Genomic DNA, 27,113 nt, shown 5'->3' with positions numbered 1-27,113 from the left:
ATATGTGTCTCAGCGATCCTGCTGTGTTACTTTACGTGGTCGGCCACTTTGTGTCTGAGTTTCTGTTGTTCCTAAACACTTACACTTTGCAATTATACAGCTTACAGCTGACTGTGGAATATCTAGTAGGTAAGAGATTTAAAAACGGACTTATTGCAATGGCGGCATCCTATGACAGTACCATGCTTGAATCCACTGAGCTCTTCAGAACGACCCATTTGTTTACAATGCTTGTACACCTTTGCATGGCCAGGTGCTTTATTTTATACACCTGTAGTAATGGGTCTGAATGAAGCACTCACACATCCACAGATGCTCACAAACACATGAACACACCGAAAGACAAAAAAAAAGATGCTTAAGATATTTAATGCCCATGTGACTCTGTATTTAAACCAACAAGGAAAACGAAAAGCTGAAGGTGTTCAGGTTCCAATACACACAGAACAGGCTGAGCAAACACATTACATTACATTTACAACCCGTTATCAAACATTGTCATGTTTGCCTGCAATGGTGTGTGGGACTCTGATAGCCTGTAAGCCACAAACCAGTCACCTTCCTGCTGAAGCTATAGGCTGAACTGATCAGGGCATATGCATCTTGGATTTTCAGCCCATGCAAAATTAGAATCTTCTCCACCCGAGGTTAGAGTGCACCTCAATAACAGAATACTCATAAGACCGGTAACAGTGTTGCTGCCATCAACCCAAGCAATCTTAGAGGATTTACTGGTTTTTGAACTGCTATTAACAAAAGAATTTGACGATACATCAACAGTTCCATGAATGCAAAGCAGGAAGCAATCCCACATTATGATTATTCAACTTATGGACAACTTGTACTTATGTACAGACTTCCATAAGGCCTATTATAGAAAAAATTCTGGTTAAAGACAATGGTTCATAATAATGAATGCATGCACTACTCTCATGAAAACATTGTGTAGCTTCAGTGGTTCTGCAGCTCGAGGTACAGTACAGTACCCCATGTAGTTACTTGTATTGTTACTGCATTATTAGTATCATTGGATACTGTATTTACTTTTCAAGTCAAGTCAAGTGGCTTTTATTGTCATCTCAACCATATACAGTGATACAGTACATAGTGAAACGAGACAAGTGTGCAAAATGTGCAAACATTGCAATAACAGGACAGTGCAGACACAACACAGTGCAGATACGAGACGAGTGCAATAGAAGAAATAGACAGGCAGAGGAGAGCTACTGGTATACAGTCCTGATGGATGTAAAGTGTAAAGTGCAACAGTGCAAAAAACTAAAAACTTCCAACTTATCCTACAAATTCAACTAAAAGACAGACTTAGAGGACATATCTTGTTTGTAGCCTGGGGACTGCCCTGTGCTTAGCATCCTGTGTCTGATGGGGTTTGTGCTCCCAAAAGCCAGCTCTCCTGAACTGAGGTGACCCCAGTAAGCAGCCTGCATTCCCAGTCTGCCGTGCATAAGTAAGGGGACTCTCTGACTGTGGTTTGTGAGTCATGAACAGGTAGCGCCATGCAGGACGACATGCCCATCCATGCATCACTCTCTCATTTCTCCATCTTACTCCTTGCCATTATCCCTTGATCCACATACATGCTTGCGTGATCTTTCTGCTCTCCAATCTACTGCCAGTCACTGCTGGAGCTGACCACCAAAGAGTGAGGCGGAATTTGCATCAGTCGTGTCAGAAATAGTCAGAGCTGCTTCTGCTTTAGATTTGCCTGAAAATGAAACTGGTGCTGAAAACCTCAAAGGAGATACACAGAAATATCACTATAAGCAAAGAGGACGTGACACAGAGAATGAGCTCTGGTCTACAATGTACCCATGACCTTGATTTCCATAGGGGATATTCTCAAAACATAACCAGATTTCCTCTGCAAACACTGTGTGCATTCAAGCGCTCTTCCTTTTTACTCCCCATGTATATATATTACTTATTCTGAAAACTTTCTTAAAAGATGTTCCTGTTAGGATACTTGCCCAAAGATCCACGATTGAAAACTAATGGTCAGTGGTTACAACTATGGTTATCCTGAATACTAATCCAGGTGACCACAAAGGCCTCTCCTCTGCCATGTATCTTAGTATAGAGCAATATGTTGAAAATGGAGTCAGACCACAGACAAAAGAGATTAAGTTAGGAAAGTCCTACCTCCACAGTGGCACTAGCAAGAAATAGTATGGAAGGCTAAGTTCAACAGACTGTAAGATGTTATCTGCTGCTAAAGAAGACAATCGTTTTGAAGCTTCAGGAATCATCTGACAGCTGTGAGGTGCGATATTAAGAGTTCTCGCATCAGGGCCAGATCATGATCTTCATATATCTAGCTGAAATACAAAATGGCAAGGACAACATTTGCTTGCATAGTTAAATATCCATACAATTTCAGAATATGCCACTGAGTCAGAGTTAAAAGAAACAGTTCCCGTGCCGTAACTCTTACAGTTCATGACTACTTAAACTGTTGGGTCAAAATGCAGGACAGACGTCACTGCAGCATTCACACAAGAAGCATAATGAACTCTGTTTGCAATCCAGCAGTAAGATCCTACAAATCAAAGCTAAGTAAATCAATAATGTGCGTTCTAATGAGTCATAACTGGGAATTATCTTGTAGGAAATATGGTACTATTCTATTGCTGTTATCTCAGAAGACTGTGAGGCAGAATTTTGTCTTGGGTATAATGAACGGTCTCCCTGGCAGGACTGTCTGCGAGGGAAATCTTAGTTTCTGAACTGTTTCATTGGGCCCATGGCCCTCCAGTCCAGAAACAAACATGTCAATCATCACAAATATCAGCACCTTGAGAGCCAGGTCTAGCCTTTTGGCAAGTGGCTGGGTCAATGTTTTGCTTGGGTGGACAAACTCAAAATAGCAAACAGAAAATGGAACAAACATATAAAAAATACTGCACACTCGGGAGTTAAATTAGCCAGTAACTGTATGCAAACCAGGTCAACCTTTGTTCATTAAATGCCTTAGGAAATCCACACACAAAGGCACCTGTGATAACTAAGGAGTACAAAGTTCAGGCAAGCCCTCGGGTATTTTATCCAGTGAGCAGCCTTATCTAGCACCACAAATCTTACACAAAACAATATTAGAACGTGTGTGCATGTTTGCTTCTAATAGATTGGTTGTCCATTTGTATGCTTATTCTACTAGTGTTTACAGCAAAATAGAATAAAATATTGTTTATGTTTATCATTCCAATTGAATGTTTTCTGTATTTGGTGCCATGATAGGTCTGTGAGTAGAACTATTGCCTCACACCTATTGTGGTGCAATTCTCTGCCTCTACTCCATGGGTGTGCAGTTTGCAAGTTGGCCCCATGACATGTGTGGGGTCCTGCGCAGTTAGACTACATGGTGATTATAAATTACTCATGGTGTATGACTGCATATGTTTTACCATGTTTTGTGATGGCCTGGCATCCCGTCCAGCATGTACCCCAGCCCTCGATCTACTGCCAGGCATAACCTCCAGGCTGCCCGTGACCAGATAGGAGATGCACGGATGGATCATTACATCCAAGGTACACCAGAAGGCTCTGCCTGTCTTTCCTGCAGCCCTGCATGCATTCAGCTTGCCTGTTCTCCCTGTGGTTCTGTAGGCCTTTCCTTTCATTTGCCTGATGTGGGTTACTGGTCATTTATTGGAATTACAGATTGTGGGAACTGAAAGAGGGGAAATTCTTGGAGTGAGCTTTCAGTGCTGCTAGCCCAGGTCATTGTGGTGGGCGATATGCTGAAACTCTGCCAGCTGCAGCATTCCAGATCTCCAGACCATGATCCAATCAGCAAGCTGTGGTTTGAGATGAATGTTTGTATTGTTCCACGGCGGCGCGTTCCATGCCAAGAGTAATGTCAAGCTGAGAATTTAATCGCCAAAGGCAAGAACTATCGGGTGAATTTATTTTATCAACTCTGCAAAGCTCAAATACTTGGGTGAGCAGATCTAATATGAAGCAATTGGGAGGTATGATGCGTGACTTTAATTGTGCTCAGTTTGTGGGAGCACTGGTCTAACCCACTAACCAGTTACCCTCAGACAGGGGCAGGCAGACTGCTGATTGAACAGAGCAGGGGGGGATTTGCCAGGGGTTTTATGGAATGAGGCACGGAAGTAAACACACATGCTTTTTCCCCTAGTCATGTTTCTCATGCCATTGCATAGTTTCTGTATGTAGAACAGTCAAAAACAAACACAGACACAAAGAAAGAAAAGTGGGACTAGGACTGTATAATAGATTACAACAGAACCAGAGACTAAAATGACTTCTGCACTTATGCTTCCATTGTGATATAGCGTAATTTTTAAAAAGATTGGGCATCTTTGTATTACTTTATTATTATAATTTATAAAATGTCTCCGTTTGCATCTAGCCTTACAGACGTGAGCCAATAGACTTGGAGAGAGAACCTTAATTCCTTCCTCAGAACATATTTGTGTAAAAGACCTTCCTTCGAGGGAATATTTATAGTAGTTAATTTGCCGAAAAGTCCCACTCCTGCATTTTCTGCTCTACCAGCAGATTAGACTAAAAAAGTTGAATGTTTGATCAACAGACGACTTTTAGAAGGTACCGCACATAATGGAATGGATGGATAGGCAGCAGATTGTCAGCAAAACAGCGTCTTACACTTGATGATGTAATTATGTATATTTCCAAACCCTTATCATTGTGACATACAGAATCATCTATGATGATTTTTAGATAACTGAAGCATTTATTTCATTTGGCTTAATTGAGCTATTGATTGAATTAATCACTTAAATGTGAAACCAATTCAACAAGACAATGGAGCATCATTTAATTTAATTTCAAAATGGGTTTCATGAGAAAAAAATAAACAAACATTTCTAAAACTCCTTGGCTTTGCACTTTTACATTTGTAGTGTTCATTATTAAATAATATTTCTTTATTGCAGACAAAGAATATATTACATTTATTTAGCTGGACATAGAAGTGATGATCAGAAAGTAGAGTCAGATTGAGTCCCTGGAACAGCTGGGATTAAGAGACATGCTCAGCTAAAACAGCACTGTCAGAGGGAGGATTTGAACCAGCAACCTTCTGATAACAGGTACACATCTCCAAACGAATTAACAAATATATCTATTCTTTTTCAAATTCCACACGTAACCACAAATATGCCACAATGTTTATTTAAGAGCATAAGAAATTTACAAATGAAAGGAGCCATTTGGCCCATCAAGCTTGTTTGGGGAGTTGGTAAAATCGTATCTAGCTCTGATTTAAAGAAACCCAGGGTTTTAGCTTGGACTACACTAACAGGAAGACTATTCCATACTCTAAAATACATTTAAGTTAAATGTATTTACGTCTATACAGAATTTCCAAATAGCATATACTACTGTGTTAAATTATAATTCTCAATCATCCCTAATAAATCAAACACTACTGCTGGATGGAAGACCCAGGTGGCGACTGTACTGTATATTAAGGTTTGATCTAGATAGGGAGATGAACAGAGCAACATGACACAGGATGGCAGGAAAAGGAGAAGATGAAGCGAGTGGAGACGTATTTAACAAAAGCAGCAGGGATGAACAAACGCTAACTCGCTATTAAGTGTGGGCTGGGTGCAGTTTTGGGGTTTGGGCGTCTTTATTGAGGAAAATCTTTATATAATGAACGCCTGAATTCACCATGCACCAAAATGTCCAAGTGCTCCCTAAACAGCGTCCCATGTTTCACGGGATGGGGAAGGCGGGTGTCTAGAGTCACTAAATCACAAGATATGGCTCATGAAGATGAATTACGGGGGCACTGCTGGCAGGCAATCCTGCTGCAGCTTAAAATGCCATTTACTCTTACTGATGTCAGACAGCTGTATGCTTAATGCTTGGACATCAGATGATAAATCGGCGTGATGACACGTCGCGGACTATTCTTCCATTGTCAGAAGGACGGAGGAATAAAACTGGGAAAACCAGCGTGGGCCTGAACAGAAAACACTTGAAATGCTACCTGACAGATGTCGTTTTGCTGAGATAAATGTTAAATTCTCCCTCATGGCCAGTGTAAGGTTCTGAGAGCCTCTGATATGGGCCAAATCATGATGGCTAGACAACTGGGTCAGAGTAACTCCAAAATGGCAGGTCTTGTAGGATGTTCCTGGTATGCAGTGGTCAGTACATACCAAAAGTGGTCCAAGGAAGGCTAACTGGTGAACTGTTGTTGGGGTCATAGGTGCCCAAGACTCACTGAGGCACGTGGCAAGCGAAGGGTAACCCATTTGGTCTGATCTCCCAGGAGAGCTACTGTCACACAAATTGCTGAAAAAGTTAATGCTGGCTATGATGGAAAGGTGTTAGAACACACAGGGCATCACAGCTTGCTGCATACAGGGTCGCGTAGCCGGAGACCGGTGAAAATGCCCATGAACCTACACAATATTAGGCATGTGGTTTTAATGATATGGCTGCTTGGTGTATGAAGGTATAAAAAACTACAGTTATAACAAAGAAGGACTTACAACATTTCTATAGCGATAAACAGTGTTAACAAAGGTATGAACTTAGCTGGTATGTTGACATCAAAGTTCAATGTGCTTAGTTCAGATATAGTAATTTCTGCACATGGCAGATGTGGGGGTGCTGGTTGTCACTTCCCATGAGAGAGCACAGAGTAACAGAAAACTACACTTTAGCATTTCATATTACAGCATGCAGTAGCTTTGGCAATAGGCTTCACAAAATCTAACCCTAAGTAAGGCGAAAAAGTGGAAGTACTTAAAAAAAAATCGAATAACTCTATTCTGTTTAATGGGGAGAGCTTCCTCTACTTCAATACACTTCAGTAGTGTTCGTTATAGACTCTATAATTTTTAATAAATTTTAATAAAATGTATTATTTTGATAATTAATTTACATTGCACTATATTGTACTTCGTTTTGGTTAATGTGTAAATGTTTTATCAGTTAATTAAAGATAGCGTGTGACAATCAAAGTATACACACTCAGAACAACTGCTATTTGTTTTTGCTTTTACTGCCACTGAATCGTCCATTCCTTAACTGTACGGCAGCCGACTACTGTAAATGGTTATCCTACCTGAAGAACACATCAACGCGCGTTTCTCGAGGAGTTTGCAGATGATTTCTTTAACATGCAAGAGGGAACGCTACTTAAAGACGAATAACATGTACTGACTTACCCAGACTGTTTGTCAATCCGTCCATATTTTATGGTCCAGTTCTTTCCAGAAGTTTGAAATCAGTGTTCGGCTTTTCATTTAAAGCTCATGCAGGGATAAAGGTAGCACTTGCATGTATGATACCAGCAGGAAAGGTTCCTGCAGATGAAGAGTTAGTAACAGCGATGACAGAAATCGCAAACTATGTGACTGAAGTGCAGTAGTGGTGCAAGTATCCAAGGATCGACAATACCGATGATAATGTTGGTACTGATATTGATCAATACCAGTTTAATGGGATCGATACTTCTGTTTCAATTTCTCTCCTGAATGCGCTGCTGCACTCAATCGCCGCTCCCGACTGTCACGTGACTCATCGGCGCCAGGCAAGCAAACAGGCTCACTTGCGCGCGTGCGCGCACACACACGCTATAATATTTATAATGAAGTATTGTAATAGTGGATCACTAAGCCATATTCGCAATAATTAGACAGCAGAGATAGTTTAATCACCAGATAGCGTTTATTGCACCCGTACCACAACAACCCACACACTCGCGCTGATCACCGTGCTCGTCGCCCCGTTTATCCTCATATATTCGGTGGGCGCACACACACATGCACACACACTATACAAACAACAATAAACATTAACCACTATACATGACATAACACACTGCACATTTATAATGACACAAGCGATTGCTGAGAACTATTTACAAGCTGGCATCAGTCTATCATGCCGCGCTGCCCGCCGGTACCTCAGCGCTACAGTATTTATTTACTTATAAACTTTGCCCAAATTCTGTCCTGGGTTTTAACTAATTAAGGTTATTTCATATCAGACAACAAAGGTCTATATCTAATTAATTGAAAAATCGCAAAAAAAATGAATGAAAATTAATTCAGCTTTAGCAATTTGATGATGCATGCACCTTAATTATTAAATTAAATTAAAGTATCGGTACCGTATCGGCGATTCTTGCCCTGTATTTACTTGGTATCGGATCGATACCAAATCTTGTAGCATCGCACACCGCTAAAGTGCAGCGCTTCACCGGATTTCTCTGTGAACTGAACTCCAGAAAACGTCGAGTCGAAATGTAGTGCTTGTTTTCTGTGACATTTAACACGTTCGGCATTACAAAACGTATTTCTAATTTAGTTTTTAGAAATAATTATATGCAAGTGATGTATTTTATATTACATACAATGTAATATACATAATAAAATATTAAATACAATATTGACAATAAAGTGCCCCGCTTTTCATACTTTTGGTATTTAGACTTATATAACCGGAAAGGTGAATGTCCAGGAACGCTTTACATCCGAATCGAAGAAGAAATAACGGAGAATTACAGGGACAAGGAACAACATTGGCAGACCAATCTGATGCAACCTACGTAGGAATTTCCCCTATGAATATATATATATTATGAATTATGAATATTATGACTATAATAATGAGTCTATATGCAAGTGTTGTATATTTCTTTTGTGATATTTAGGAAAATAAAACAGAAGAGAAAGTGCCCGAACTGTTTCTGGTATTCTCTGGATCTGGAGATGCTGTACAATTGAAGTGAAACACTTTAGGATTTCCTACTTAGGCTTCTTGTACGATGCCATGTGCCGCCACGTGGCCGCGTCGTATACTGCAGCTTCGCGGTACGTAGGCGGGGGACTGAATAAAATAGTGGTACTTCATCACCGCGGGGAAATTTCTGCCTACTGACAGTGTTCTCCATGAAACACACACACACACACACACACACACACACACTATATATATATATATATATATATATATATATATATATATATATATATATATATATATATATATATATATATATATATATATATGACAAGTCTATAATTTCACTAGTAGGTTTATTTTAACAGCAGAATATAGATTATCAACAAAACGAATAAGAAAAAAATCATCATGTAACAGTTACAGACCAATTTGTCATTTATCTAGGGAAATAAGTATTTGATCCCTTGGAACTTTCCCTTGGTGATAATCGTGACGATGTAGACAGGTTAGTGACCCCAGAATACCATTTAACAAAGTAATGCCATTAAATAAGAATGCTGTTAATACTTAATGAAGTACTGCTTGTGTTGTGTTAGTGCACATGTACTTGACCTAATGTCTTGCTGGCTTGTAGGGGATCAAATAATTTTTTCCCTAGATAAATGACAAATTGATTTGTAACTGTTACATAATGATTACACACATTTACATAACATATCTTCCTATGTTAAAATAAACCTACCATTGGAATTATAGACTTCAAATAATTAATGCCTTCAATGTTTTTCTATCAGTGTGGGGACTCTCCATTTATTTCTATGTGCTTAACCCCTACCGAGCCTTAACCTTAACCATAAGTAACCACACAAAATACAAGACACTCAGCATTCTTAGTTTTTTGACGGCATTCACCTTTACTGTAGTTCAGTTTTCCCTTGTGGGGACTGAAAAAATGTTCCCACTAGGTCACAGGAACAGGACATTTGGCCTCCACAATGTAATATATACATGCCCACACACTTGTGTGGGGGTCACAGCCCAGGGTCAGCCAGCATAAAGCAGCCCTACTGAGACTGAAAGGCTGAAGCTGGGGCTTGAACCAGCAACTTTCTGAACACAGGCAGAGAGACCTAGCCTGTTGAGGCACACACTGCCCCCTATGGACCATTTCATGGAAATGAGATTAAGAATTGCAGACACACATGGCTCAAGCCAGGCGCATGCTTTCGATTATACATCTTAAAGTGGGAAGAATGGGGCACTTTTGATACTTATAATGAACACATTGGCTCTAAGCATATGACCATGTTGGCGATGTGTGAAAACAGACTGTCTCAGTGCAGTGCGGGTTTTTTTGACATATGTTATTACTTAAATATGTATTAGTCGAATACAAAATAAATGCACTTTTAGATATTAGATATTCATACTTAAAATTCTCCTCTTACTGTGTATCCTGGCAAGCTGGAAGACGGATCCTTAAACATGTTACCAACCGTAAAAAAACGGCACCATATACAGAGGCCTGAAACATGCTGGAAAAGCAGCAGCCTGGTCTACGGTGACCTTTCTTAAAGCGATTGGGGGGATCCAGGACAAGTCAATATTCATCTACAATTCAGAGAGATGATGTGCACTCCTGCTGTGTCTAACTTAAAGAATATGCAGTCATGGATTGATTTAGACCATTGTACTGTTCTATTGAAAAAAAAATCATTAGATCAAAAGCCTTACCTTTACCTACTACAACAGCAAGGCAGCACGGCAGCAAGAAGCTGTTTGCATAGTGCCGGAATTGGGGTCAGGAGGAAGCCAGTGTTTACACACGCAAAGTCCAGCTCACCATGACCCCTAGCTGGTGGACTGTTACACTGTACGCTCCTGGCTGCTGTGTCAGCTCATTCACTATGTCACTTTGCACGACTGCTTCTGTTCCTCAGGAATCTCACTCATTTGGCTTCGGAGGAACAGAACAGCCTACTTCTGATATTCAGTATATAGCCCAAACTCCTCTCTCAACTGCGGGTCTTCTTTAACTCGATTCTCTGAAGACTCAACCTATTGTAAACACTATTTGCTATCCAAGTATTTCTTAAAACAATTTCATAAATAAAGTAATATTCTTTGCCACAACAAGAGAGACCATAAAAGGTACAAAATGGCTTTATTAGGTATGAAAAGAGTTTAAACATTTCCCTATATCAACACACAAGGAACTGGTTCCAAGAGAAAAGCACATTCTCAGCAATTGAAACAAAAACAGGAGCATTAGAACTTCAAACAGATGGGATGCCCTCTGCCAGGGATGATATACACGTTTGTTATGGCTGCTGGAGTTTTACAGTACAGTTCATTATGGGATTTTTTCAAAATCCCAGACACCAGCTGAGAAACCTCCAAAGATCTAAGCTCAAATGCAATGTTCAGTGTTCCTAAAAACTTTAAAAGTCTTTATATATTTAGCCAAAAAGTATAGCCTTAGCGTCTGCCCCTTCACACTGTACCCCAAAAACACAGACCAGTGTAACTGGACTGGCAGGCTGGGTTGACAGTTTGAGCCCGATTTCAGAGCATGCTTTGCAGTTGAAAAGCCTGTGGCCAACAGGATCAGATCCTTAAAAGCTGTGTAGTTTATGGGGATCTGTCAAGACTTTTTTTGTATTTTTTTTAAGTTTACTTTGTTTTAATGAACATTACCTAATTACTTGTGATACATGCATGGTGAAATAGGCACATTACAGAATGACAAACAACTAAAAAAACACTTGCATGGTGCCATTCAATTTCAAAAACATACAGAAAACGGTAAACAGGCCAAAAAACAAAAAAACAAAATTGTCATTAAAGCATCACTTAAATATTTAAATATCTTTACATATATACAAATGATATAAATCACCATTACAAAACCACAATGTTAAAAATGCTGAAATGAAGAGGTCACATTATTTGCCAGTAACACCTAAGGGAAGCACAGCTGGTAGAGGGTCAGCCTGCAGCCTCCACAGGGCCCGATCTGCGCTGCGTAACTGGAGCTTGCAGGTAACTGTGCGAGGAGGCCTGGTTTAGTGTCTGTGGGCCTGGATTTCCCTCTATGGACTGCCCGCAAAACCCATATTCATCAGTTTTGTGATATTACTGACCAGTAAAAACTACACTGTGGTTATACACAGAGTAGCGGTAACTGCCGTCAGTGCTGAATCATACCAAACTAACTACCAACGCAGTCATTCGTTGTAATTCACCATGCAGATTGCAGTCTAATTTACAATGGAAGACTTACATCAGACAGCGAGGTGAAAAAAAATCCCAAGCAATTTCCATAATGCTACCTCAAGTGGGTCTTTATGAAGACTGGCGACTGGTGTCAGGGCGCTGAATGTCTCTCATCCTTGCCGGCACGGCCAGCTCCTACACTACTGACACCTTTCATAAAGGCAAAACAAACGATGTTCACGGTGATGGGCGACAGAATAACTGACATTACCTCATTTTCACACTCCAATGAGAGAGCAGGAGCTACGGAAGAGCATAATATAGCTCCTTCGGATGGAGAGAACGGAACAAAGTAATTAATTAGTAAGAATAACTTTTGTTTGACTTTCTAAGATTCTATGTGGTCGTCAATGATTTAAATTCAAAGATCGTGCGTTTCTTTAAAAAAAAAAAAAAAAAGAAGATTTTCCTTATTTTGACCCATCATCAAGGGTGCCTATACTTTTAGAGCAGACCATATATAAAGGAATCGCAATCAGCCAAGCCACAGAGCAGGCTGCTTAATTTATTACATTTCTTAATTCATTGATTGGATATGCCTCATTAGAAAAAGCAATAAAGCCAAAAAAAGCCGTAAAGAATATATCTTATGTCAATATACTAAATATATTAGAAAATATGTAAACTTTTTCTATGCCCTTCAGTGCATATACTGTACAATATTCTGAAATGATAAATACTAATGCTCATACGTCACCCAATACATCCAGCTTATGTAAAGGAAAATAGCAGTATCTTGATTAGCAAGTCATATTTTGTGCATGTTGCTTTTGCGTTAGGGAGTGTGCGGGGAAGACAAAGGGTACGATGATGTTTAGAACTGCTGCGAAACAAAACATTAATGTTTTATTGCACTGCTGTCCAGGGGCTTAGGTCAGTGTGATAAACAGCCCAGTGAAATGTAATACGTACAGTGAGGGAAATAATTACTGAATTCCTGTTGAATTACTAAGGTCACCCATTTTAAAGAAATGAGTATTCTATGATTTCACTGGTAGGTTCAGCATCAGAAGATAGATTTTTAACAAAACAAACAAGAGAAAATTCGTTAACAGGTACAAATGTAACAGGTCATTTATCTTAGGAAATAATTATTTGATCCCCTACAAGCCAGGAAGAAATTAGGTCAAGTACATGTGCACTAACAAAGCACAAGTAGTGTTTAATTAAGTATTAACAGGTCCCAAGACAGCATTCTCATTTAATGGCATTACTTTGTTACAATAGTATTATTGGGTCACTAACCTGTCTACATCTTCAACCTTCAACCATCAGAGACAAGACTGTTCACCTTCACAAAGGCAGAATGAGATACATCACCATCAGCAAGCAGCTTGGTGAGAATGTGTCAACTCTTGATGCAACTATTTGCAAGTGGAAGACAAAATAACTGTCAATCAGCCTCGATCTGGGCCCCCCCCCCCAAGGAAGTTCTCATGTGGCATCAGTGATCTTAAGAATGGTGAGGGTTAACCTCAGAACTACACGGGAGGAGCTCATTAAGGATCTCACAGCAGCAGGGACCACAGTCACCAAGAAAACCATCAGTAACACATTATGCCGCTATGGTTTGAAATCCTGCAGTGCTCACAAAGTACCCGTCCTCAAGAGGGCCCATGTTCAGGCCCTTCTGAAGTATGCCAGTGAACATCTGAATAATTCCAGTGGGGCCTGAAAGAATGTGATGTGGTCAGATGAGACCAAAATCGAGCTGTTCCACCAAGTACTAAAGCATGTGTTCCAAGGGATCAAATACTCATTTCCCTAGATAAATGACAAATTGGTCTGTACCTGATACATGATGATTTTTTTCTTACTTGTTTTGTTGATAATCTTTTGCTGTTAAGCCTACCAGTGAAATTATAGACTTCTCATTTCTTTATTAATGGGTTAACTTAAGATTTCAGCATGTACATGTTCACTGTACATTTTAGAATATCAAAAAACAAAAAAAAAATCTTAGTGGAGCACAGAATTATGACAACAAACAATATTAATAAGGAAAGGAGGTTTGTAGCCCTAATACCGGCATTGCTGACTGGTTCTGTGTGCTACAATGCCCCACTGACCAAATCATGGTGTGGATTTATATTCCGTACAGATGGGTGCTGAGCCATTGAGGCAAGGAGTGTTTAAAAACAGTTTCTTTTGCCTATGGCCACTGTTAAAGTCAATCTGTTGATCTGGCATGCGCCTGTGAGCAGAGGACTGCCAGCATTGAATGATGTAAACTGATCCCTTTTACATTTAAGACAGAGGTTGAGAGCATTGCAGAATTAATGCAGAGCTGTGTCTGAGGCGTGTGCTAAGGGCTCATTTAAGCTGACATGGGAGTCAGCAGCACATCAGGATCCCCTACAGACGATGTGCCTTATTTTACCCGAATCTGAAGTATAGCTTGAACATACATTCGGGCTTAAGTATGCCAGTGTCCACACAAGGTGACAAGAGCTTTTTTGCACTTCCTTGTTCCCAGCATAAGATTTAGTCCACAAGTTGCAGGACTGAAAGAGTAATGAACCATGCAAACGAGTGCCGGGGAAATTAAAAGTTCTCCTTTGATGGGAACCACTGCTTCCGCTTTTTCCATTAGGCCTCCCAAGGTTCCTGTTCTTCCTAATACCAGAATTGAAACAAAATGTTAATGTGACTTTCAGCCAAAACAACAGGGTCATGGAAACATGCACAGGTGGGCCTGGGGTGCGGCATTTGGTTGCGGCATTTGGTTGCTCATAGATCAGGTCGTAACGGTTTTAAATGGTTCTTAAAGTCAGAAGATTTGTTCATAGTGAACATTAGTACACCATGCACGGGTGACGTTACTTGTAGGAGAACTGACAGGGCAATCCGTAAGATTAGCTCTACGTGACTTGGCATCTCACAGAGATAGTCCTGTAGGATTTAATACAGTTAAGCTTCTTTTGATCATCAGTCACTGAACTTACGAGGGAGTAGGACGTCATCCTCTACACTTTCTTAGGAGTTCTGTTCTTTGATTTGGTATTTTTCATAGCCGTGAAATCCTCAAGGTCAACCAGGACTTCAACTTCAGCTGGCGGGTCATCATCCTCTGAAACACCCAAAAACATGATCACTAATTGGCGATTATAGATTACAAGTGTGGGGGGTGCAGTCCATAGCATGGTTGCCTCACACCTACGGGCCCAAGGATCAAATCTCTACCATGGCTCTTCGTGTGAGAAGTTTGCATATTCTGCCTCTGTCTTCATGGGGTTTCTTCTGGGCTGTTTAGTTTGCCCCACACAGCCCAAAAATATGGAGGTGAATAGGAATCGCCAAATTACCTGTAGGTGTGAGTGTGTGTGTATTGACTGAGTGCCCCAAAATTGGTTCTTGCCCCATCCTGGGTTAGCTTGCGACCATTAAGAGGGGTATTGAAAATGGATTGGTGGATGGATGTTATAAATGTTATTGCTGAAGAATTTTGGACCTGATAGGAATCATACATGAAAGATTACATAGATAAAACAAGACTTTCCACACAAGGATGAATAAGGTATCACTATTCTTTACCATACACAAACACCCAACAACAATACTTTTAAGTTATATAATATTGCTTCATTTAATCTGTGACCTTGCACTGCAGTAGTGCAATGTTCAGAAGGAGAACAAAGTATTTTTAAGCAGATTTGGCATATATAATATTTTATTTGGCATATATATTTTTAAGCAGATCTACTGGCAGCTTGTGCCCCATACAAGACGCACTTTATCGTACGTTAAAGCTGCCGTAAAGCTCTCACCTATGATGGCGGTACCTTGCTGCTGCATCTGGCTGCTGAAGAAGCGCTCGCGGACAGACACCTGCTCGTCCCAGGCTTCCTGGATGTGGCGGTGCTCCCGGGGGCCCAGGCTGGCTGTATTGGGATGAGCTTCCTCAATGTGAGCCCGAACGCCCTCCAGAGTGTGGGAATGCTGCAGCTCCCCACACACCATGCAGACCAGCAGCTGGTTCAGGGGGTCATAGTCCATCAGGAAGCGGCTCCTCCACATGGCCGCCGAGGTGGGTGTGGCCACGCTGTCTTCCTCCTCATCCTCTTCCTCACCCAGGAATTCCACCTCCCCTTCACCTGGAAGTGCACTTTTAAAGATTACTTCTCCATGCAAAAGATACTTAAATTGAAGATGCTAGAACCATAATACAAGGATACCAAACCAGCAAGCAACACTAAGAGGTGTGTTTGAGTGAGTGAGTGAGAAAGGAGTAGTGTCCAGCATAATGACGTGGTTCCGTGAGATTACAATGGAGCTGAAATATCGCCATAGCCTAGCAATGTCGCAGCCGTCGTAATGTCATGGAGTAATGTCATGGAGTAATGTCATGGAGTAATGTCACTACTTGCGTGTTTGTGGTGGTACTGGTGTAAACAAACTTACTGTGCTACCAGTCGTATAAAAGTATAGCACATACATATACAAACAGAATGTAATACTTGATAATGATAACAAATGTTACTGGTGTATGTATGTACTATACTGTACTTTTTATCCCCAGAGTATACTCTTCTTACTGTGGTGGCCTAGATGTGTAGTAGACTATACCATCTAGGTTTCTGGAAGAAAACTATAATGTTTGCACAGCAACGAATCACTTAACGACACATTTCTCAGAACGCATCCCTGTCGTCAAGCGACGCATGACTGTATGCACATTAAGTGTGCGTGTGTGATGAGCGCGCTTTCACCTTTCACATCTCCCGTCTGGTACAGCTGAGGCAGCAGCCCAGGGTTGTCCTCCAGGGAGGTGCTGAGGAGTCAGGCATTAGGGTGAGCGGTCAGGGGCAGACTGCGGGTCAGGGTGAAGCGACACAGAGTCCTGCTGGGGGCCAGGGGTGAGGGACCACCCATGTACCACTACAAATCTACATTCACACAATTTCAATGTTTGCCAGGTTTCAGAGCCGCCCAGAGAAGGACCTCTCTCTCAAAAATGTAAACATTCACGTGCATTGCATTGATCTGCCTGACACGAGATAAATTAAAATAAAGAAAGTATTAGTGTCTTGCTCAGTTATTCATAAGAAATCAATTTTTTCCCCTCCGCTTCCTATGGAAGTCAGTTCGTCTATGTGACGGCTTTGTCACTCAGTCTGAGTGGGAGCAAACAAGCTGAATATGTAAAAGCAAAGTTAAAGTGCGACGTGCCGGCTCACCTGTGACAGAGCGACGGATCTTCTGCATCATTAAACCACAGGCTGGAGTCCTGCCCCTTCATTTACAATGGAAGATGTTAGTTGTGTTATTTTGCAGTTGATGCATTGGCTTACAGAAGGACATTTAATGCTTACAAAGCCATCCTATTAAAGCAACATACAAGTAAAACTAATGAAACTGGTATAATGTATAATTAGGACCAGTTTACAGATGAAAAGTAGAAATCACTGCACTTGAGCTACCATGTAATTTAATTTCATTTTCAGTTCAATTAATTCAAACTTTTCAAAACAAAAAAAGAAAAGCTATAGCCAAATAGAACTTAGTATGGACCATTTAAGACTGTTTACTGCGAAAGGCAAGTCAGTAGTTTATGTTTATGTTCTGCTTAACTTGGCAGAAAGTTCCTACTGCTACACTGACAATTCACTCCTATTCAAAGATTTAAGAAAAATTTCCACAGAAAATGAATTTAAACAACGTTTTAATGACTACCATGACAACCTAAATGCAAACTTATTAGAGAACTGATACATTTCAACTAATAATACTGCTCCAAAACAGTATTTGAAATGGGCTATTTATTATAGATTTTTTTTCCCGTTTTATTTACACTTTGTTTGCCCAATAACTATATCATCACCCTGAGTTTCGGCTACCCCATACCTGTCCCAGGCCCTCAGCCCTGGCGTGCCCTTCAGCCCCCTCCAGCTTCAGCTGTCGTTCCCGCGCTGCCTTCCTGGCCCGCTGCTCCCTTTTCCTGCCCCTCCAGTATTCCCTCTTCTTCTGACGAAGATCTTCCTCCACCTCGGCAGGGGTCCGCGTCACCTTTGGGGCTGTGCCTGCCTGTTTCGTGCAGGGTGGTGTTTTGGTGGGAGGGCTTTGACAGTCAAGCCGCCTCCTAGACTCCGCACCAACAGCACTACTGCACCGGGGGGTTTGGGAGTGAGAGGTCAGCTGCCCGGGTGGGGTCACTGTGCCCCCCGCGGCCTGCAGGCGCCAGCGTCTCACTCGTGCCGACTTGGGACTTGGGCTGGGGTCCTCGTCCAGCAGCAGTATCCTGCCCTCACTGCCCCCAGGCCCAGGCAGGGCCTCCGCCTCCACCTCTGGCTTGGTTCCACAGCCAGGAGACCCCTGACTTGTGCCATCCAAAGGCTTGCCGGCATCACTTTCCACACGGAAGCTGTTTGAGGAGGGATTCACTACCAGGAGCGTGGAAAGGGGGGAGACGAGGCTTCCACCCCCAGTAGGGAGCAGACACTGCAGAGGAGGAGCAGGTTCCTGAAGTTTGACCAAACAAATGTTCTGGCCCTTAAAAAGAACAATCCCACAAAAAGCATTGCGTCATATTCTAGTCTTACAAACAGCCGGAATTGCTCCAGCAGCTACGCTTTTGGGGCAAAGTTACAGGGTATTAATCAGTGAACATTTCTAACCTGTCATTTGCGGCATGCATCAATCTGCACACTTCTCATAATATTGTGATACGCATTATTAAGAATATATATTTTTTTCAATTAATAAAAAAACACTCGAGAGTCTGGTTGGCCCATTTTCACAGTATCGTGCCAAATTCTGACTGTAATTTACCTGCTGCTTCGGCCTCTGAGGTGCTGCTTTGGCAAGGAGGACAGGCTTGGAGGCCCAAGCTGGCCCGTCTCTCCTCACCTCTTGATCTAGCACTGCCTTGCTGGCCATCTGCTCCTGCTTCTTCCAACATCGGTCTTCCTGCAACTGCACAGGGGTCTGTGGGCGGGGACAAGCTCTGAACCTGGCACCAACTTCTGCGTGCAATATTCACCAATAATTTTATTTACATGCCATTTACAAGGCTGTGTATAACATACAGGTCGAAAGCAGAGCTCACACACAACATAAGCCTAAACCTAATACCAAACTTGCTGCGTTATAGGAAGTATAGAGTTCTAATTATGCTTCTGAAGAGTGCCATAATTTTAATAAACTTCTCAATACATCATGCTCAATACAACTTTTTTATAAAGCAAAATTAATAAGCTGAAAATATTTGTAAAATCGATAAATGCATTAAGAGTCTAAAGCACAATATTTTAAATCCCGCATAAACTCCATAAAACCATCTAATTCAAAGTATTTGTATGGTCTAAATAAACAAAAAAGAAATCTATTTCAAATTATTTGATTTTGAAAGTAAAAAACAACGAATTTGCATAGCTTTCCACATGCACATGGTCAGCGATGATAAACAATGATCAGTTCAGAGCTCCTGCAGTGCTGGTACCTGGCTTGTAATGGCTCTCTGCTTCTTTATCTCCTTCTCCCGCGCTGCCTTCCTGGCCCGCTGCTCCCTCTTCATCACCCTCCAGTACTCCCTCTTTTTCTGAAGGATATCCTCATCAGGCTGAGAGGTGGCAGACAGCTGCTTTGGGGGCTCGGGGGAACAGCAGTGACCTGTTCTCTTTGCGCGTAGCCTCAGTGCTCTGCGGAGAGGTGGGGGCTGGATGCAGCGGTGTTTGCTGCAGCGTGCTGGAGGAGAGGGATCTGGACCAGTAGAACACATGTGGGATGGTACCTGACTGGTGGAAGGGACTTCTGAGGGCTTGTGGGAAGAAGTTAGGACAGTAGCCTCATTCAACGGCCTGTCACAAGGGGACTTGGGACAAGTGAACATCTCTTGTTGCTTTTGCCCTGCGTTCATGGCCTCCTGGCTTTCACCCAGAGGACACTGCAAGCTGGGCTTAATGTCTAGGTCAGTAGCTTCCTCCTCACGCTTACAAGGCAGCACCTCACTCTTGCCAGAAGACAGACCATTACAATCCGTCACAGTGCTCAATGATTCTTCCAGGAGCTTTTTCATGGAGGCAACAGCCAGAAGAGTGGCTTCCTGGCTGTCCATGTTTAATTCTTGGTCAGGTTCAGTCTGCATCTCTGAGGGTGACAGAGGTGGGGGTTTAATATCTTGACATAAGGACGGAGAGGCAGGACAGTCATCACTCAAAGAGGACTCCCTCTCCTGTTTTACATTTCCCTGAGGGGAAATGGACAGCTCAGAATCTGGCTTTGACAGAGGCTCGCTCTTAGCCAAAGGCAGCGGTATTGTGTTGCGATTTAAGGGCACTCTGTGGTTCTGCTGCCCCAGTATGGCCGCGGTGTGTTTGAACGGTTCCCTCCCACGGGCAGAGCGCTTTGCCCTTTGCTCCCGTTTCTTTATCCTCCAGTATTCTCGTTTCTTAGCCATCCTCTCCTCTTCCGTTAGCTGTGCTGATCGGCAGGGCACTTTGACAGCCACCCCAGAGGTTGAGGGAGCCACCATTAAACTTGGTCTTTCTTTGAGAGCAGTAAGTGAGACATTTTCTACAACTCTGTTGATCGGTGACACATTCGGTGCAGGCTTGATTAAAGTAATTCTAGGGTAAGTGCTTTGGACACTTTGAGGATGCCTTTCAGCTACACAAACTTGGGGAGCAGCTGCATCAAGGTTCTGCGAGTTTTTTGCAACATTACGAAACACAGTTCTGGTGGCACCAAGTTGATGGGAGTCCTTCACCTGAGTAGAATCACGCAACGATGTTGAAACATTTACTTTTACACAGCTAACCAAGCTGGCTTTGCTGGCATTGGCTGAAACGTCAGCATTCTGAACTGGCAGTGCTAGCAGTTCAGGTGTCATTTTTGGTCCTAACAGCCTAAGGTGAGTGGAAGTCTGCGGAATCTCTGTGGTCACCGTGCCATCCTCCTTTATAAATCCCCCAATGGCTTCTACATCTCCAGTGAGGGCATTCCCTGCAGGCTGCAGACCCCTGTTTCCTGTCCCAGCCCTGGCCCTGCGCATCTCTTCCAGAATGCACTGGTACCGTTTGACCCGTCGCAATAAAGCGTCCCTTTCTTTCAACCTGGCCTTCACCTCTGCAGAGAGCTTCGCCCGTTGTTCGCGCTTCTTGATACGCCAGTATTCTCGCTTTCGGGCCAGTTTTTCCTCAGCCGTTTCTTCTGCGCTGCCTCTTTTGGCATATGGGGTCAACAAGGTGGCGGCATGAGAGAAGGGCTTCCGCATGCTTCTGTGGCTCATCATTCTCTGGGTTTCGAGAAACCTCTGCCTTGGGGTTTTGGATCGGACGGATCCCCAGCGTTCATCTGTATCTTGCCTCTTCTGATGACCAATGGTTGCTTGCAGCTTTGGAGCGGAATGGGGGAATGTGCCTGCAGCGACCCCCTTCAATGCTGGGGTCTCATGTGACCTCTCCGTTTTTGTGGCGACTGCTGGCTGATTATAACACGATGGGGCCGGACTACACAAAATTGCACTTGAATGGGATGGCTCCTTCTTAACCGTAATGCTGGAGTATTTTGAAGCTGAGCACGACACCGCTACTGCCCTGGCATTCCTAAGCAGCCTTCCTGCCTTTTGGAGGCTTACGGGAATAAGAGGAGTTCGAACTCGGCTCCCAGGCTGTCTCTGCCCATCTTTGCACCAAGCAGACGGACGTTCCAGCACCATGCAAGATGACGGCTCGGTTTTCTGCATGGCTGTGGTCACAGTCCTCATCTTGTCTCTCACCTTTGCTAACCTAGCAGTCAACTTCGCCCTTTGTTCTCGCTTTTTAATGCGCCAGTACTCCCTGCGTCGGGCGGCTTTCTCTTCCTCGGTATCCAATGTGACTATTACTCCAGAGGTCTGGCTCCCCTTCAGAGCTGCCGGAGGTTCTCGAGGATGGGGTTTGCTTTTCCTTACTAATGGGGCTAAATTTGTGCTTTTACTTCCTGAAATCTGGCTTGTGATTACATCAGTGGGATCTCCTTTTATCTTCACTTTTGTAGCAATACCAGTTTTCAGTAGACTAAGGGAAGCATCTCTTGGCTGAGTGCCAACTTGCGTACAGCAGTTATTAGTTTGCCCTAATGTTACCTGGGGGTCTGTGTGGTACTGAGGCGGGACTGAGGCAGAGCTGTCATGGACAAGAGAAGTATCATTCTGATCTTGGCTATAAAAGGAACTGTTAAACTGCAGTTCCATCTGAGCAGCAGGCACTTGGGAGCAGCTGTTAAACAGTGCTCCGTTAGGTTTAGTTGTAGAAAAAGTCCCTCTTTCAGCATCCAGTGGCAAGCACTTGACCACATCTTTGCTGACATCAGCATTATCGGGATCATACAATGACTCTGAACAAGTCTTAGGGAACTGTAGCACATTTTTCTGGAGTTTCACCCTCTGCAAACTGCTTTCCTTTTCGTTCGACAGAGTTTGCCGGCCTTCCTCTAAAAGACAACTCTTGGGTGGAGCCAGCTGGCTCACAGATACTGGAGCCATGACACCAGTGCTTTCCCAGTCTTGTACTCCATCAACAGGGGAGAGAAGGGACCCCTTATTATCCTGAACCTGCGGGTTGTTCCCAAAGAAGCCAGGTGAAGATGAAGTCACTGCTGCTTGGTAGGACCCATCACTGTTAAGTAAGGCCGGCCCCAAAAGATGCAGAGGAGCAGTGACGAGGCCATGGCATTGGAGTGACCGTGCAGGTGCGGGGGCACGAGTGAGCACTGCAGATGCTTCTGAAAACACTGCCGAAGCGGCCAGTGCTTGCTTACAGTCGGTGGTGCCTTTTGTCCCAGGTTTCTCCTTCTTCAGTGCAGAAAGCTTTGCTCGCTGTTCTCTTTTTTTGGTTCTCCAGTACTCCCTTTTGCGGGCAAGCGTAGCATCATCAAAATCTGCAGCTGGCCGGTAACGCTGGGCCCGGGACCCGTTCATTCCCGCCAGTGTGACTACTCCTCCTGGGTTTGAAATGGCATTATTCATCTTCTGTCACATCCTCCACTGTCTGCAATGGGCAGTGTGTTTTAGCTTTAAGGAGACTGTTTTATTTGTCACATGCTGGGGAACTTCCCTGTCAACATCTTTTCCTGTTTGCAGCTATCACACATCTTTACTCTCCTCCGCAGCTGTCAGGAAAAGGCGTGGAGCTAAATCAGAATGAGCAAAACCTCTTAATTAGTTCAGTTTTTTTAAATTTCTTTAAACTTCAACAGTAAGTGCTGCAAAATGGCATAACTGGATTCTCCAGAAAACTTTAGGATACCATGCCAAAGGCCAGGGATATACAGTTATTTTTCCCTAAGGGCCAGATTCAATTTTATTTTAGTTTCCCTTCAGTAGATGTCACCAGCTGGAGGTGACTGAATTGTGAGGTCTTGATTAAATTGTGTTTTGGTTCGGTTGCGGACCAGAGTAAACCAACTGAGAACCCCTTGCTGTAGGTACTTACAGAAAGCTCATTTAGACTGATAAGGGACAATGAGCTCCATTGAACTACCCAGACGTACCAAGTCGTTAAATTTGCACGTCACTTTAGATATAATATTACCCATATGTAAACAGAGAAATATTTTATGCAGATGGGTCCCTGCAGCAACAGGAACTGGAAGAAACATATGTCCAGTGACAGTGAAACATTTAAAACTTGATTAAATGTACAGGAGGGATATTGTCTAGCATACATTACTTTAACAATCCTACTATTACTACTTGGAAAAAAAAGAATCATACTGGTGGTATATATCGTCACAAGTGAGCATCTGCATCTGGCCCATTTAAGAAAATCTTATACAGGGTAACACTAAATCTAAAAAAAAAAAAAAACTCTACTCAAAAAGAAGACTACAGCACAAACTACAAACCATGCAAATGACTATGCATTAGAGCTGCGTGGTATTTTAACATTATTGTAACTGGGTTCACAGCCTGCCATATCAAAATATATTGATCACAGTGTAGCAAAAAAACAGACACTTAACCTTAAGTATACCAAAAGCTCTAAAACAATACTACCCTAGCTCAAGGCTAATAAAACATCAAACACAGATTCATCACTAATTGCAATGGAGTACAGCAGGGACCTTACCCTGCAAGGCAGGTGAAAACCATCTGACTTCAAGCTAAGGATCACATACCAATGCTTGTAATATGTAAACTCTACCACATGCTACCTAGATGGAAAATGCTTCTTAGCATTACTTTAGCAGACAATTGTGACTTTGATGTCGGAGCAAGCAGAAGCAAATGCATTAAGACAAAGGTCATGAATGCAACACATAATAGGAAACCACAGAAAATTACGCACTGGGCTGCTTCATTGGCTTTGGAACTTAAAATACAACATGCCAGGGGGTTTTCAACCTTTCCTGTACCAGGGATCTCCAAATGAAAAAAGAATAAAAACCAGGAATTTTACACTTACTATATAACTTAACTTATTGTTGTCATGCAAGTGTTTTTTATATATAAAAACTTTCTTCTCCTTGGTTCTTTCTTGCAACTCCACGTTTCATTCAACCGTTTATGTAACCACACAGTACTGTCAATAAACCAAATAGGTTATACAGAATTTTTCAGTATAACTTGTGTATGCACCATTAATGGTTCCCATTTATCCATTCTTAAGGTAGGCACAAAATTCCAAACAACTTAAATCAGTAAAATATAGAAAACTCGTTCCCCATGATACTTTTTTCCGGTTTATTGTCCAGTTTACAACATAAAGGTATTCATTTTCTAGAAGTAAAAGAACACCTGATACAAGGCTTTGCTTTCCTGCTGCAACAATATCTAACGTCAAAAGACAAACTTAGTTTCGACACTGGCAAAAGTAACTCACTGGAGAATGTAAAAAGTCTGATTCTAGAACTACAGAACCCACAGAAATGCCCAGGTACGGAGACATGCATCAGTAAAACGCACGAAGTTAAACTCACAGAAACAAATGTAATCATCAAGCTACACAGAAAGCTCTATGTACCTCTTTTGCAACGCGTTTAAAACCCATAAACAGATGCAGGTTGCTGAAAAACAGATGCAGGAGTATCATCTCAACTAAGGAACCGCTGCTAATAAATCTTAAATTTCATTTTTGTCACTGTAAAATAATGATATTAAGAGCTGAGCGCAAAAGTAGCGCCAAGAACATATAACACTGAAACATATTCACAGATAGCACCGATGCAGAGTAACTGGTTTAAGGGCTAAATACATTTGTATTTCCTGTAGAAAACGACCCCAAAACCTTGAATAACGAGAACTAGGAACAGGCGTGTTTCTTATTCCAGCACATACGAACAGAACGCACTGCTATAAACACGCTTTGAAAGCGCGTCCTCGTTTGTTCAACGGCGTTAAAATACGGAAACAAAAAATTGATACTGTCTCTTTAAAGCTCTGTCCCTCCGTCTGTCACGAATGAATTCTGTCGATAGCCATTTTATAATTCTTATTTTTTGTGTGCAGTTTAATATTAACTCGCTGTCTACGCATATCTTATCAAGAAGGCTAAAGACGGAAAACACCGAAGAAAAGAATACGGAAAACGGGGCGATTGAGGCATTCGTACATATCCTCTTCTTGTCTCTACCATGCCACCTACAATGGACAGGCTCTTCTTCCTACTCTGTCCACACGGACTGACGGCTGTCTACCGGAGTTCCTTGTATTTATTAACCGATAGGTAGAAAGAGGAACAAACGGCGAGGAAAAAGGACTGTTTCAAACATGTAAAAAAAATACATGCACATGCATTACCTGTGTAGTTACACCTAACTTTCCGGGACAGTTTGTAAACGTTTGGACATATGCACTATCAGGACACTGCAGCTACTTTCCGCGAGCCAGCCTTTCTCTCTTGCCGCTGCCTTGACAACGGGGGGAAAGTACCAGGATGTGAGACCTGGCTTCTCGTGTGTACGTTGCGCAAACTGCGTAAACCACGCAAACTGCGTGGATGGACAGAACCTCCTTAAAGCACCAGCGCCTCCAAAAAGACGAGTAGCTCAAATTACTCCGCCTTGTTAAAACATACACTTGAAACAGTTTCAGATAGGTTCGTTGTGTAAAGATACCGTTTTTGTTTTTAATTATTATTAGCAACAATAAAAGTTACTGTCTTAAAGGGACAGTTTATTTTAGATCCTATATGTTCATTTCCTAAAGAGAAACTCAAATAACAAAAAATGGTTGTGCCAGACTATTGGAAATCTGGATTATCTGGATATCTGTTATAGTAAAAACTATTAAAAACTAACAAAACTATTCACTCCCTTCGTACAGATAACTAATTACTTGCAACGTGGCAAATTATGATTAATAAAAAAATTATGATAATAATAATAATAAAATGCATGAAGAAAGGATACATTTCCGACTCAGAATGTTGTTCCTAAATATTTCACACAATCATACACATCTAGGGGAAATATCGCTGTATCAAACAGCCATTACGTTAACTAGATTACAAGACTGGCAATTGGCAACTATATTAATCCTGAAATAGGAGCATCAGTTAAAGTAACGTTGTAAGTACCAAGTATAATTAGCGCAGCAAAAATAGCCGTTTAATGGTACATTTTTTTTCGTTTAAGATTTAGAGTGCAACCTGCTACGCAGCTCTACTCACGATTAAAATTATTGTACACTTCTATTAATATATGTCCTGTTCAAGGATTAGTGGATTATACAGGTTTAGGTAAACATTGTGGCAGGTGGTTTATTTGATTTTTCGCGTTGCTATTCATTTTCTTGACGTTGCTCCGTCAGATGGAGAAATAATACAATTAAATATTTTAACACAACCCAATTATTCTAAATGTCAGTTATCACAGTTAGTATATTTGACTGAGATCGAAATGTCAAAAAAGCCCTTACCACAAGTTAATGATTAAAATTTCTCATACATTATTATATTGTTTTATAGGCGATGGGATTTATGAAGCGGCGTATTATTTAAGGTGAAATATCAATAACTGCTTTTTAAGTTAATTCGTCACCAGCCTCAGTTTCCATTAAACGTGTTACTAAAATACATAGAGGACAGGTAATTTCTTATTCCATTTCTCTAAGTTGCTCGCAGGTGGTCTTCCGTATACGGATGTCGCTGCGAGTATACCTCTACTGTCTCTTTAAATTTACCCAGGAGCCCCTTAAGGAG

General features: G+C 41.9%; 2 protein-coding genes across 10 annotated transcripts in view; both read right to left on the bottom strand.

Moving 5' to 3' along the window:
• The window catches only part of LOC125750849 (echinoderm microtubule-associated protein-like 3), a 37,865-nt gene extending 30,321 nt beyond the window's left edge, over window positions 1-7,544 (bottom strand). For all 3 annotated transcript variants that reach the window (XM_049029161.1, XM_049029162.1, XM_049029163.1), the window contains exon 1: window positions 7,197-7,544. In XM_049029161.1, coding sequence (XP_048885118.1) covers window positions 7,197-7,221 — 25 coding nt within the window. In that variant the 5' untranslated portion in view covers window positions 7,222-7,544. The remainder of the gene's footprint in view (window positions 1-7,196) is intronic.
• A 3,321-nt stretch (window positions 7,545-10,865) lies between these two features.
• si:dkey-28a3.2 (uncharacterized) lies at window positions 10,866-25,929 on the bottom strand. Of its 7 annotated transcripts, none has more exons than XM_049028759.1 (9): window positions 25,712-25,929; window positions 19,433-23,103; window positions 18,763-18,918; window positions 17,839-18,483; window positions 17,172-17,227; window positions 16,704-16,765; window positions 15,777-16,088; window positions 14,940-15,064; window positions 10,866-14,610 (listed from the first exon to the last, which is right to left on the bottom strand). In XM_049028759.1, exons 2-8 carry the CDS (start codon window positions 22,937-22,939, stop codon window positions 14,961-14,963), a joined length of 4,842 nt encoding a protein of 1,613 aa, XP_048884716.1. In that variant the 5' UTR covers window positions 22,940-23,103; window positions 25,712-25,929; the 3' UTR covers window positions 10,866-14,610; window positions 14,940-14,960. The 7 variants fall into 7 exon arrangements, with proteins under 7 accessions (XP_048884716.1, XP_048884718.1, XP_048884712.1 ...); XM_049028761.1 differs by having other exon boundaries at window positions 15,762-16,088; window positions 17,839-18,432; XM_049028755.1 differs by having other exon boundaries at window positions 15,762-16,088; window positions 25,712-25,927.
• Between the last annotated feature and the right edge of the window lie 1,184 nt (window positions 25,930-27,113).

This window comes from Brienomyrus brachyistius, chromosome 10 (genome assembly GCF_023856365.1).
Source record: "Brienomyrus brachyistius isolate T26 chromosome 10, BBRACH_0.4, whole genome shotgun sequence".
Lineage (NCBI taxonomy): Eukaryota > Metazoa > Chordata > Actinopteri > Osteoglossiformes > Mormyridae > Brienomyrus > Brienomyrus brachyistius.
Note: the sequence above shows the minus strand (reverse complement) of the source record. Positions and strands in the feature narration are given on the sequence as shown.